Genomic DNA, 14,165 nt, shown 5'->3' with positions numbered 1-14,165 from the left:
TTTTTTTTGCAGTTTTTGGCCGGGGCTGGGTTTGAACCTGCCACCTCCTGCATGTGGGGCCGGCACCCTACTCCTTTGAGCCACAGGCGCTGCCCCCAAACTCGTTTTTTTTAATGTTTTGCTGCTCCCCTAGAAAATTTCCACATTCTTAGTGAGGTCACAATCTATGGTATGTAGTATGTGCCCACTGTAGTGATAAAATCGTTTTAGTCTGTGATATCACAACATTTGTACAGAGCTTTGTCGTTAACAAAGTATTATAAATATTCCATTTGATCTTGATACATGTGTGTAAGATTTTGTACATACATACACATGTAACTAGTTTTAAGATACAAAGTACATGTAAAATGGGATATATTATTAAGTATGCTAAATAGTTGTTTAGGATGACTTTTTTCATGTTTCTGAAATCTCAGGTTCAGAGTAATCATAGAATGATAGAGATTTAATTGACACCAACAGTCAACAAGATCAACCTTTTGCCTAACGCACGAATCTTCCGCCATATCTTTGTTGCTTTTAGCCTCTTTAAATATTTACAGTTTAGGGGGAAAGGCTGTTCCATTTTCAGACCTGCTGTGTTATTAGGTGGTTCATCCTTTGATAAGAAATCTGCCAGCCTGTAACTTGCTCATTTACAAATACTGTGCTTGGGGCGGCGCTTGTGGCTCAGCGGGTAGGGCGCCGGCCCCATATGCCGAGGGTGGCGGGTTCAAACCCAGCCCCGGCCAAACTGCAACAAATACTGTGCTTGTTGGGGGTTACAAAATGACCAAGGCAGTTTCTATTCTCTGGGAATTCAGTTAGCTAAAGGAGACAACCTTAAGCAAAATAGCATGATGCAGTATGTACTGTAACAGAACTATTGCCAGGTAAACACAGAGGAAAAAAGAAACTCCTAGATCTAGCTGAGCAGGAGAGACTTCCTAATTCACGTAGATCAGATTTTCCTATAGCCTTTTCACATCTTTAAAAGACAGAGTGTTTTCTCTTTCTTTTACAGGTTGTTCGTGTATTGGTATGTCCCAACAACCCTCCTGGTGCTACCAGCAGCTGCCAGAAAGCCATGTTTCAGTGCGGGCTGCTGCAGCAGCTGTGCACCATCCTGATGGCTACCCGGGTGCCTGCGGATATCCTGACTGAGGTGAGCTGAGTCATGTCTGCTCTGTGGAAGTCAAAATCAGGAGTCCTAGCAGGAATTAGATATTGGCTGAAGGAAAAACAGTAATTTAATGGCTAACTTTTTTTTAATCTTAAATTCTTTACTGATCTTCTTAAAATGTAATAAGCATATTGTTCACAGTATCGACTCCCAAAGATATTCTCATTCTTCAAATTTTGTAGTATATAAATAATGTTTTGTTTGTGTTGGTTTTTTGAGACAGAGTCTCACTTTGTGGCCCTCAGTAGAGTGTTGTGGCATCACATAGCTCACAGCAACCTCAAACTCTTAGACTCAAGGGATCCTCTTGCCTCAGCCTCCTAAGTAGCAGGGACTACAGGTGCCCACCACAATGTCCGGCTGTTTTTTTTAGAAGACAGGGTCTTGCTGGTCTCCAACTCCTGAGCTCAAGCAATCCAACCACCTCAGCCTCCCAGAGTGCTAAGATTACAGGTGTGAGTCACCCCACCTGGCTCTAAATAATGTTAAAGCTTAGCAGATCCATCTAGAAGGTTTGTCATTTTTATTGTATTCAACTGGAATGCACAGTATTATTCATGTTTTGATTTTTGAGAACATAGTGACTTAGTCTAATTCAACAAGTAGGTTCATTGAATAGTAAATTCTTTTCCTTGGTGGATGGCATTTTCTGTTTCTTACCTATAAGAAAAAGAACTTAGTTAGAAGAAAGGAAGTTTAGTTTATTTAATTTTTTTTATTTTTCTCAAATTAACACATGCTCATTAAAAGTAAAGGGAATATTACTTTCTCATGTCACCCCATAATTACTTTATGGAATTTACATTTAAACCAGTGGTCAGGGTTTCTATTATTAGAACCATAATAGTGCTGTCCCTGCTAAGCCAAACAGAGCCCTCTCTCTGATCTCTTTCTCTGTCCTGAGTTACGATTGTGTTCTTTCACTTCACTGACTTGCTGTCTGTCTGCGTGTCAGTGCTCTCGTAGGCTTCACAGCCCACAGCCCACCTAAGGCCTTTGGAAACCCTGCATCCTCCCGCTCCCACGTGGGCTTGAGTTCTGCCACACGCCACTTATCCTGGGACTTTGCCATCCGCCTAGGAATTCCTTTTACCTCCCTCTTGACTTGGACTCCTGGATCCCATATGTTTTCCTCTATCCTTTGGTTCACTATCTAATTTTCCTTAATTTCCTAAAGAGTAAATGATAAGAGAATTTCTTATAGCTTTTTACGGCTGAAAACGTCAGAGTTAATTTATTGTTCGGCTAGGTGTGGAATTCAGGGTTGGAAATCACTAACACTTGGTTTTCAGAACATCATTCCTGTGTTGCTATTAAGAAGTCTGAAGTCATTCAAGTCCTTCTGAATCCAAACAACCCTTTTTTTTTTTTTAAATATGACCTGCTTTTTCTCTGTGGAAACTTCAGAGATCCTTTTTTTTTTTGAAATTTACTGAGGATGTGCTGTGCATGGCCTTTTCAAGATCTTACCCCCATTCCTAATTATATTTTGCTACTCACTGGGCACTTTCAGCTAGAGACATACGCCTACAGTTCTGAGGATGTTTTTAGTATTCCTTGATAATTTTCTCTTCTCTTTAATGTTGTCTTTCTGCAGTTGTTGTTTTGTTTTTGTTTTTTAATTAAAACAGAGTCTTACTCTGTCACCCTGGGTAGAGTGCAGTGGTGTCTTAGCTCACAGCAACCTCAAACTCTTGGGCTCAAGTGATCCTCTTGCCTCAGCCTCCAAGTAGCTAGGACTACAGGCTCCCACTATGACACCTGGCTATTTTTAGAGATGGGGTCTCGCTCTTGCTCAGTCTGGTCTCAAACTGCTGAGCTCAGGCAGCCCACCTGCCTTGGCCTCCCAGAGTGCTGGGATTACAGGCATGAGTCACAGGACCCAGCTAAACTGCAACTCTTAAATTAATTACATTGTTAGACTTTCTGGACCTAGTTTGTCTTGTTTAAAAATTAATTGATTTTTGGGCAGCGCCTGTGGCTCAGTGAGTAGGGCGCCGGCCCCATATGCCAAGGGTGGTGGGTTCAAACCCAGCCCCGGCCAAACTGCAACAAAAAAAATAGCCGGGCGTTGTGGCGGGTGCCTGTAGTCCCAGCTGCTTGGGAGGCTGAGGCAAGAGAATCACATAAGCCCAAGAGCTGGAGGTTGCTGTGAGCCGTGTGATGCCACGGCACTCTACCAAGGGCAGTAAAGTGAGACTCTGTCTCTACAAAAAAAAAAAAAAAAAAATTCATTGATTTTTAATAGACAAATACAAGTTGTAGATGTTTATTTTGTATAATATGTTTTGAAATATAATTTGTCTTTTTATTTTACTTTATTGGTGTTTTTTTAACTTACGTTCTTATATTGAATTTTTAATTTGTTACATTTTAAATCTGTTCTCTGATTTTTTTTAATTTTTTTATTTTAATTTTTTTATTATTTTTTTTTTTGTAGAGACAGAGTCTCACTTTATCGCCCTTGGTAGAGTGTTGTGGCATCACAGCTCACAGCAACCTCCAGCTCCTGGACTTAGGTGATTCTCTTGCCTCAGCCTCCCCAGTAGCTGGGATTACAGGCGCCCACCACAGGGCCCGGCTATTTTTTGTTGCAGTTTGGCCGGGGCTGGGTCTGAACCCGCCACCCTCGGCATATGGGGTCAGCGCCCTATTCACTGAGCCACAAGCGCTGCCCAATTTTTTTTATTTTTAATTTCAGCTTGCTTGTTCATTCTTCTTCGTTTGAAGTACTCTTTTTTGCTGTTCATTTTCTTCTTCCTCTGGCAATGCTCTGTCCCGCTGTTTTTGATGTTAGTAGAGACAGGGTCGTACTCTGGCTCACTACTGCTCACACTGGTCTCGAACCTCTGAGCTCAGGCAATCCTCCGCGTCGGCCTCCCACAGCGCTGGGACTACAGGCTTGAGCCACCACACCCGGCCTCTGATTTTTTTTGTTTTGGGGCAGGGTCTCACTCTATTGCCCAGGCTAATGTGTCATGGCGTCGGCCTTGCTCACAGCAACCTCACTTCCCAGTTTGAGCAATCCTTCTGCCTTAGCTTCCCAAGTAGCTGGGACTATAGGTACTTGCCACAACACGCAGCTAATGTTTCTATTTTTAGTAGAGACAGGGTCTCACTCTTTCTTGCTCAGGGTGGTGTTGAACTCCTGAGCTCAAGGTATCCTCCCACCGCTCTGATATTAGGATCACAGGTGTGAGCCAGTGAGCCTAGACCTCTGATTTTACTTTAAAACATCTTTTCTTGTTTTGTAGAAATGGATTACTCTTCTTTATTAAAAGGTATTATTTATTTCAGTTTCTTGAGATTTTAAATGCATATGTTCAAGTGTTATTTTTAATGAGAGGCCCCTGCTTACTGTTTAAAATTTTTTGAAGTTTTGTAAGATTATAATGTTGTTATTGATTTTTGGGGGGGGGGGCCTGAATTTTGGACTTAAAAATAGGACATAATATTTTCTTCTTTTGAAAACAAGTTTTCTTCCTTGACTTACTTTCTCTAATGTTCTTTTTTTTCTCTTCTTAACAGACCATAAATACTGTATCAGAAGTTATTCGCGGCTGCCAAGTAAACCAAGACTACTTTGCATCAGTAAATGCACCTTCAAACCCACCAAGGTAGGAAGAGGGAGTAACTGAGATTCCTCTGAGGAAGTAAAAACTTATTTTGGGTTGTTAATATAGCTCAAGTACACATCTTACTATATTTAATGAAGTTCAATTATATGTTTTGAAGCTAGGAATTATCCGATAAGATAAATACTGGGTTTTGTTTTTTGGTTTTTGGTGGGTTTTTTTGTTTTGTTTATTTTGAGGCAAGGTCTCCCTCTGTTGCCTGGCCTAGAATGCAGTGGTGTCATCATAGCTCCTGGCAACCTCAGATTCCTACCTCAAGCTATCCTCCTGCCTCACTCTCCCAAGTTGCTGGGACAATTGGCATGCACCACTGCACCAGCAAATTTTTACATTTTTTGTAGAGGTGGTCTTGCTATATTGCTTAGACTGGTCTTGACCTACTGGGCTAAATAAAGCATTCCTCCCACTTTGACCTCCCTCCGTGCCAGGATTGCAGGCATGAGCCACTGTGCCTGCCAAATACTGATGTTTGGAAAAGCGTGTATCTTTGGAACTCAGATGTTTAGGTTCAGACATCACCTCTTCCACATCCTAGTTGTGTGCCTTAAGCAGACAAGTTACTTCACTTCTCAGCCACAGTTTTCTGTGAAATGGAAATACTTAACTTGCTGGTGTTCGGGTCGTGATTCTTCTACCAACAAAAATGACTCGCTGTTGGTTTGTGTACATGGGTTGCAGTGTTTCATTTTATTCTTTTCTTTTTAAATGCAACAGACCAGCTATTGTACTGCTGCTCATGTCCATGGTTAATGAGAGGCAGCCATTTGTCCTGCGCTGTGCTGTGCTCTACTGTTTCCAGTGTTTCTTATATAAAAACCAGAAGGGGCAAGGAGAAATCGTGTCGACACTTCTGCCTTCCACCATTGATGGTAAATGATTCTGTTCACTTTCCGTGTTAGAAAGTAAATGTCTTTTGAGCTTTTAAATGAATCTTTCTGTGAGTTAGCCTAAAATACTTTGTACATTTAGAAAAAAAAACTGAGGTCCAAGGATTACAAATAAGTTTAGAGAACAAGCTTTGGAGTCAGACCGCAGTTTGCATTGTAGAATTTCTGCTTCTCTTGTTTAACTTGAGCCTTCTCAAGTTATGGGGGAGATAATACTCATCTATACATGGGGATAGTACCCCATTATGAATACTGCGAGGATTCATGCAATTAAATTACATACATTAAGCACTTACGTACCCGGCATATAATAGATGCCAATAAACAGAAGCTACTGTAATTATAATTATCACTGTAAAGACAGATATTACCACTTAATCACACTGAACATTTTGGTCTATTGTTCCAGTATAGGGTGGAGTTATTGCTCTTTCTGTGAATTCTTTAAATATTTCATTTTACTTAAATTATTGAAATATTTACCTTTGTTAACTTCAACAATTGGAAACGTCAGGAGAGCTCCTTTTAATTTTATATCCCCCTCCCTTTTTTGTCAAAATTTAAATCTGTTTTACCAAAATTTTTTTTTGGTAAAAAGTTTATAACTGTGACAAATGATTTACCATAAATCTGAAAATTAGACTTGGATATAGTGGAATTGTTAAAATGTGGCAGTTCCCTCTATTTGTTTTAGAAATGCTTTTAATTAAGGTATTACCATCATCGGTATGCTGCCTGAAGTGTTCTACACAGGTTGAGCATTCCAAATGTGAAAATCCAAAATCTAAAACACTTCTCTTCAGAACATTGCAGATAAAGAGATAACTTCTGTTTCTTTGTTCTGCTACTTTTCTTCCAAGGTACCTTTCTCTTACCATTTTTGTTTTTGTTTTTTAAGTAAATTTATTTTAATGCAGAGGTACAAGCAACCAGGTCAAGATACTTGATTTTGTTAGGTAGAGTCCCTTTTGTGGTTCTGTCCTACACACAAAAGGTGTCCAAACACCCCCCCCCCCCCCGTGCCATTCAGTGAGAGCATCCCAATCCCCTTAATCATTTTTGTTTTTTTTTGTAGAGACAGAGTCTCACTTTATGGCCCTTGGTAGAGTGCCGTGGCCTCACATAGCTCACAGCAACCTCCAGCTCCTGGGCTTAAGCGATTCTCCTGCCTCAGCCTCCTGGGTAGCTGGGACTACAGGCACCCGCCACAACGCCCGGCCATTTTTTGGTTGCAGTTTGGCCGGGGCCGGGCTTGAACCTGCCACCCTCGGTATATGGGGCCGGCGCCTTACCGACTGAGCCACAGGCGCCACCCTTAATCGTTTTTGTTTTGAAAATAATTATTTTTGTATGTATAGAAAGCAATTTATAAAAATTTGTTTTATTCCCACATAGTCAAAATTTAATGTGTTTTTATCATCTGTGGTCCATCTTTGTAGCAACAGGTAATTCAGTCTCAGCTGGTCAATTACTGTGTGGAGGTTTGTTTTCTACTGATTCACTTTCAAACTGGTGTGCTGCTGTGGCCCTCGCCCATGCTTTGCAAGAAAATGCTACCCAGAAAGAACAGTTGCTCAGGGTTCAACTTGCTACAAGTGTTGGCAACCCTCCAGTCTCTTTACTACAGCAGTGCACCAACATCCTTTCACAGGTATGGTATTGCGTGAAACTTCTCTAGGGGAAGAAGTTCTAGCTGTACATTTTGATGCTAGTGATACAGGGATTCCAGGGTGCCCTTAGAAGATGCTGATGAAAAAGAGAGCAGACTTGTCTGCTCATTGGTTCATTGTAACCTGAAACAGTTTAGTGAATAGAAAGTGATAAATATTCCTATTGGAATCTGTATCAGGAGGGAAACATATTGTGAGCTGACAGCTATTTTGGGGGTTTCTTTTTAGATTCATCCACAGCGTTCTTGCATGTCATTTTCTCAATAATGAAATTCAGGTTAGTTTACAAGAGGGAATGGAATAGAGAGGTTCAGAACTGTGCATCTCCCTTTCTCTTCTCAGAGCAATTGATCATCCAGAAAGAAAATGGGAATAGGAGTCCATTGTGTGTAAAGTTACACAGTATACCCCCTTGTCCTTTGTGAGTTCTCAAATCCACAAGTCCCTGAGGCATGTAATTTACCTAAGAGGGTGTGAGAAAAGGTTACTAAAAATATTATCACTCCTTTGGACTCTTAATGAAAACAATGAAGCTTTATTGACATGTAAATGCTAGGCACTTCGTAATTACTAACATGATTTGCCTTGCTGTTGAACAATTTTGCAAAGCCACAATGTCATCAACATTCAGAATCACTCAGGGAGAGTAAATAGTAGATAAGTCTAAAATGGCTATTCCAAAAAAAATAAAATTTCTCTAACCACTACTCTAGCAGTAGAATTTGTCCTACCCACTCTAAACAATAATGTATTGTGTCCTACCTTAGTTTTTAACTTTGTCACCCTCGTTGAATTTTTCTTTCTTATTTGGAGCTTTTAAGAAAACATTAGTGCCCATTAGTAGAAGTTATAAGTGAAAGCTTAAAAATTAACTATAGTGGAAAGGTGGCAGAATGTTGTTTAAAATTGGTCTACTTCAGTTGAAAACTTATTTTGTGTTTTAGTGGTTAAAAAAACTACCTTAAAATTTTCACGTGTTAATACTTATTAATATACTAGCATTAGTATTTTAAGTATTAATATACTTATGTAATACTATTCCATTCCTTCTCATGTTGCTGTCTATTGAAAGTAGCTTAGCTTAGCCGGGCGTTGTGGCGGGCACCTATAGTCCCAGCTGCTCGGGAGGCTGAGGCAAGAGAATCGCGTAAGCCCAAGAGCTGGAGGTTGCTGTGAGCCGTGTGACGCCACGGCACTCTACCCGAGGGCGGTACAGTGGAACTCTGTCTCTACAAAAAAAAAAAAGAAAGTAGCTTAGCTTTTTTAAAAGCCAAACCAACTGTTTGACCAGCATCAGCACGTATTTTTCCATAACATTATTATTACAATGAATGCATAGTAAGAAATGCTAATGGAGATGGTGTCTTCCTTACTTTTAAGTATTAATAATTATAGTGCTATAAAATTCTTTATCCTCATATCTGTCAATTTTACATAATAAGTGATTAGAACTAGATAGTCTCAAATTATTGGGTTTATAGATAAGGGACTGTGAAAAAATATTGAGAGATTTTTTTTTTTATTTACATTTGTCTAAAGTAGTAATATTTATGAATAATTTTTAATGTATAATTTGCAGGGTGATAAGATCGACAGACGGGTATGTATCGATTTAGCTTAGGCATTTTCCTCTTATATGAAGGCTTTTTCTCTGTCTTGGGTTTTGCTGATGGTTTTGTTTAACTGCTTGTTTGAAGTTATATTCTACTCACACGTGTCAGCAAGTTTATCTCTATCATAAGTGGCTCTCTGGTTCTTCTCCCTGGGATACCGCCGTGGTGTTACCAGGAACTCCGGGACTGAGAATCTGAGGCTATATACTTTGTGCTCTCTCTGGGGATGCTTGCACTTTATGGAATAACTTGGTTTTGGTTTTTTCTGTTTTTTCCCCCCAAGCTTGCTTTCTCTATTTCTCCTTAAACCATGTTACAGGAAGTAAAATTTAGGGTTAAGAATTTTTGTCTTTAGGCTTGGAGCCTGTATGCTCAGTGGTTAGGGCATTGGCCCACACACCAGGGCTGGCAGGTTTGAACCTGACCCGGCCTGCTAAACAACAATGACGACGACAACAACAACAAAAATAGCCAGGTGTTATGGCAGGTGCCTATAGTCCCAGGTACTTGGGAGGCTGAGGCAAGAGAATCGCTTCAGCCTAAGAGTTTGAAGTTGCTGTGAGCTGTGATTTCACAGCACTCTACTGAGGGTGACATAGTGAAACTCTGTCTCAAAAAAAAATTTTTTTTTTGTCTTCAGTTCATCAGTATATGAAAGACTGATGACTTTTATATTAATTAGACTATTTTTAAATGTACATAGCAAGTATAATTTTGTAATTTTAAAGATTTTTAAATAAAATATTAGGTATTATTCTGGATATAATTCATATGCTACAACTAGTATGTACCCACATAACTATAGTCCTGTATGAGGGTTAGTGAGTGGAAGAGTGTTATTTGTGTTTGGTTTGGTTTGGTTTGTGTGTTTCACCAAAAAACGAGCATATCTTAATATTCATGCTTGGGCACATATTCCAGTTGAACAGTGTAGGTGGTAATGACTGAAGTCTGTTAGGATTATAACTTTGTGTATGAACACGATCTAACATGTGTTAATAACTCACAATTATTTATCACCTTAATCATCAGAATCTTTTATGTTTGAGAAAGTATTATGCAAATATAAATGTTAATAATTTAATAGGGTGTGTCCTTTGTCTTTTGACCTTGATGTTTTGTTTTGGATTTTTTTTCTTAGACTTTTTTTTATGGCTTCTGTATTTTAAGTCATATTTAGGAATGCCTTCCCACTTAAAGATTTTGAGAAATTTACTCATATTTTCATCTTAGACTTTCTGATTTATTTTTGTGCATGATGTTCCATTTTCCTTGAATGAGCTGTATGCGGTATGGATCCACTGATCTTTTTGTAGGCAGCTATCTACTTGTCCCAACGTTTTTTAAGTCCATCTGTAGCCCACTGAGGGTTATATGCTACCTTTTTTTCATGTACTAAATTCTCATTTGTATATAGGTCCATTTCTGAACCTTCTGTTCTATCCCTTGATTCCTACCTGTTCATGATCCCTCATGACTATTTTTTTTTTTGGTACAGTATTCCCAGTTATTCTCACTTTTTTATAATATGTTTTAAGAATCATATTAATTTCTAGAAGAAAAGAAATCTTTTAATATTTTCATTTGAATCTCATTAGTTTTATAAATTAACTAACAGTCAACATCTTCATGATGTCAGGTCTTCCTGTCTAGGAACACAGTGTCTTTACATTGGTTTCTGTCTATTTTGTGCTCTTTAGGAGTGTTTTAAAATTTTTCTTGTTCTAATATCATGCCATTTTGATTGGGATCGTTCCTGAGTACTTTATCTTTTTTCGTTGCTACATAAATGAATTGCTCCATTCTGTTTCCTCACTGGCTATATTTAACTTTGCTCCCGTGTCAAAGGGCATCCTTCCAGGCGATTCAGATTTAAATCTGATTCTGTTGCTGTTTACTCAGACATCAGCAGTGATTTGACAGGATGCTTTTATATGAGCACTGTAGGTATATTTGGTACCTGCAAATGTCTAAGCCAGCGGTTCTCAACTTGTGGGAACTGTAGTAAAGGGCTGTGGCATTAGGAAGGTTGAGAACCACTGGTCTAAGCAATAGTGAATTTCATATATAGCCCATAGATAAAACATGCACTTGTATCTTGAGTAGTTGTAAGTTCTGTATGGCGCATAGTCACTTGAGAATAACTGTATTTTTTAACTTTTGCATTTATATAGGCAGCGTGAAGGTATACTGTGGGCACAGTAATGACACAGAAGCAAGGAAAAAGTAAAAATAACACATATGTCATGTAAAACTAGAGTCATTAATGCTTAGTTGGCAAATCCTTTGAAGAAATCCAGCTGAAATTTATTTAATTCAATATTAAATCACCTGAAAATAAATTATAAAAAGGCCAAGATACTGAAATCAAGGTTTGTGAAATTAGACCAGTCTAGGTGGTAGAATTTTTCAAAACAGTGGTGATTACTTTAAATCCATTCCTTGCCCAGATCTTTAAATAAATATATTTTAGATATTTTATAAAATTTGCCCCAAAGTGGTACATGACTCTATTGATCTTCTTTTTTTTTCCAACAAATTTTGTTTTTCTTTAAGAAAAAAATGTAGGTTATGGTAATATAAATATGAGCAGTGTCAGTCTTACAGACGGAGAGATGACCTACATAGGAGATGTAAATGTGTGGTTTTAAAATGTAGGGAGCTGGTCTTGCTGGACATGCTGATTTTCTTGATGAACCAGGTGGCAGTGCAGGAAGTGGCTGGGACACTTGGTTGGTTCCAGTCTTTTCCCCTTGACTCTGTGTGTTGATTTCTCATTGGGTAGTGTGTTGTCACTGAGTGTGTAGCATGCTTGACCTTCTTGTTAGAAAATGTGTTCTCTCGGGGCGGCGCCTGTGGCTCAAGGAGTAGGGCTCCGGTCCCATATGCCAGAGGTTGCGGGTTCAGACCCAGCCCCGGCCAAAAAAAAAATCACAAAAAAAAAAAAAAAAAAGAAAAGAAAATGTGTTCTCTCGGGTGGCGCCTGTGGCTCAGTGAGCAGGGCGCTGGCCCCATATGCCGAGGGTGGCGGGTTCAAACCCAGCCCCGGCCAAACTGCAACAAAAGAATAGCCGGGCGTTGTGGCGGGCGCCTGTAGTCCCAGCTGCTCGGGAGGCTGAGGCAAGAGAATCACATAAGCCCAAGAGCTGGAGGTTGCTGTGAGCCGTGTGATGCCATGGCACTCTACTGAGGGCAGTAAAGTGAAACTCTGTCTCTACAAAAAAAAAAAAAGAAAATGTGTTCTCTCATGGAATTTGACTGAGTGATTCAGGAGATTATTTCTTTGTATTTTTCTTGATTTTTTTGAAGGAGGCAGACTTTGTCCTCACAGCAGGAACTTATTTTTAAAGTATTGATTGAAATATCATAAATTTGCCTGGCACATTTAAAGTGTCTTATGGTTGATAGATTTTTTTTTTAAACCTCCACATCATAAATTTTTTCATTCAGAGACCATGTTTTTATACTAACAATGCTTTAACTGCTCCTAGTCTATGCTTATAAAGATGCCACTTTGATTGCCACACTGTGATCATTTTGAGATATGCAGCCTGTGGTGCACACAAGAATGGATCCCCGTGTTCAGTTTTCTAAATCTACATTTCTGGCACTCATTTTTGTAAGATGTTAAAATTCTTTTTATGCAAATAGGATGGGATCTTAGGGTAACTTTAAGTCTGAAAAAAAGAAAATGAATGGAAAGAGATTTCTGTCACCTTGTCTGTTACAGGGAAGCAAAATACAAACAAGGGTTGGATTATTAATGTTGCTTTGTACCTGGCTGAGCAACTGTCCCATTGCAGTGACGCATTTTCTTCACAATTCAGCCAGTGTTCCATTTGTATCCTTTATGTCTTAGAAACATATGTGTAAGTATTTATCTTTTTAATTTTTTCTTAAGTGGAAATAGTTCTACACCCAAATATTTGGATTCTCCACCATTGTATCTGTGTTGCGGCTTTTTAAACCGTTGAGGTTGTGATGTTTGCTGAAGCTGTGTGTGTGTATGTGTGTGTCCATGGATGTGTATGTGTATCATTGTTTGTTACATTCTGGCTTGGAATATATATGGTATTTCTTATAGGAACTCTTACATGACATATATATCAAATTATAAAATGTAGTATTCTTGATATTATGAATCCTTAGCTTCCTTAACAAAGATTGCAGCTTACAGGACAGATTGTAGAAAATTTTGGAGAGGAAGAGCAGTTGGTCCAAGGCTTATGTGCCCTTTTGTTGGGCATTTCCATTTACTTCAATGATAACTCACTTGAGAGCTGCATGAAGTAAGTAAGGGGAAGATGACTCTCTCATGTCATCAAGACATAAGTGGTACACTTCTTCTGCCAAAGTATAATGTAGACCAAGCTTTTATGTTTTGTTATGATTGTATGTTTTTAAAGCATTTCAATATGCTTATCTCTTAATAGAGAGAAACTAAAACAACTAATAGAGAAGAGGATTGGCAAAGAGAATTTCATAGAGAAACTAGGATTTATTAGCAAGCATGAGTTATATTCCAGAGCGTCTCAGAAACCCCAGCCAAACTTTCCCAGTCCAGAATACATGATATTTGATCACGAGTTTACAAAGCTGGTAAAAGAACTTGAAGGTAAGATGAGAAGGTTTATCTTGATATTCATTAGAAAATAACTATGATTATATTTTGCATTTATGTCCTAGATATATGCAGATTATATGATAACCCTAAAAGAAGATGTTTTTCCTAACTCTTGACCTGTAGCCCATTCAAGGACATTTGGCTTTCAGTGAGATTAGAAAGATTATTTCTGATCTGTTGTGGAGTTAAGTTATATGTGTTGAGTAAGTGTTAAATAAGATAGTATTTAAAACACTTAAAACAAATTTCAAACTTTCTTTTACAGGTGTTATAACTAAGGCTATTTATAAGTCCAGTGAAGAAGATCAGAAAGAAGAAGAGGTGAAGAAGACTCTAGAGCAGCATGACAACATTGTGACTCACTACAAAAATATGATTCGAGAGCAAGTGAGTCCTAATGGATTGTGTGCCCTCTCACTAATGCTGATTGGTATTTTCTACATTGAAGGAAGTTTTCTTGGCATTTCACATAAAAGGGGATACAGAAAGTAAAACTCATAATTTCTCAGAGCATCTAGTTCAGCAGACTTGAGTGCTTGGCACTGCGCAGCACTGTCCGTGTGCTCAGCGC

The 14,165-nt window shown here is 38.8% G+C and overlaps 1 protein-coding gene across 9 annotated transcripts in view; it reads left to right on the top strand.

Moving 5' to 3' along the window:
* The window catches only part of LOC128583038 (general vesicular transport factor p115-like), an 86,321-nt gene that overhangs the window by 55,680 nt on the left and 16,476 nt on the right, over positions 1 to 14,165 (top strand). For 8 of the 9 annotated variants that reach the window (XM_053586864.1, XM_053586863.1, XM_053586861.1 and 5 more), the window contains 9 exons: positions 1,007 to 1,147; positions 4,694 to 4,782; positions 5,515 to 5,669; positions 7,127 to 7,338; positions 8,937 to 8,957; positions 12,701 to 12,811; positions 13,141 to 13,259; positions 13,404 to 13,585; positions 13,860 to 13,981. In XM_053586864.1, the coding sequence (XP_053442839.1) occupies positions 1,007 to 1,147; positions 4,694 to 4,782; positions 5,515 to 5,669; positions 7,127 to 7,338; positions 8,937 to 8,957; positions 12,701 to 12,811; positions 13,141 to 13,259; positions 13,404 to 13,585; positions 13,860 to 13,981 (1,152 nt within the window). The remainder of the gene's footprint in view (positions 1 to 1,006; positions 1,148 to 4,693; positions 4,783 to 5,514; positions 5,670 to 7,126; positions 7,339 to 8,936; positions 8,958 to 12,700; positions 12,812 to 13,140; positions 13,260 to 13,403; positions 13,586 to 13,859; positions 13,982 to 14,165) is intronic. The other variant, XM_053586862.1, reaches the window with a different exon arrangement.

The sequence above is a fragment of the Nycticebus coucang genome, chromosome 4 (genome assembly GCF_027406575.1).
Source record: "Nycticebus coucang isolate mNycCou1 chromosome 4, mNycCou1.pri, whole genome shotgun sequence".
In the NCBI taxonomy this organism is placed as follows: domain Eukaryota; kingdom Metazoa; phylum Chordata; class Mammalia; order Primates; family Lorisidae; genus Nycticebus; species Nycticebus coucang.
Note: the sequence above shows the minus strand (reverse complement) of the source record. Positions and strands in the feature narration are given on the sequence as shown.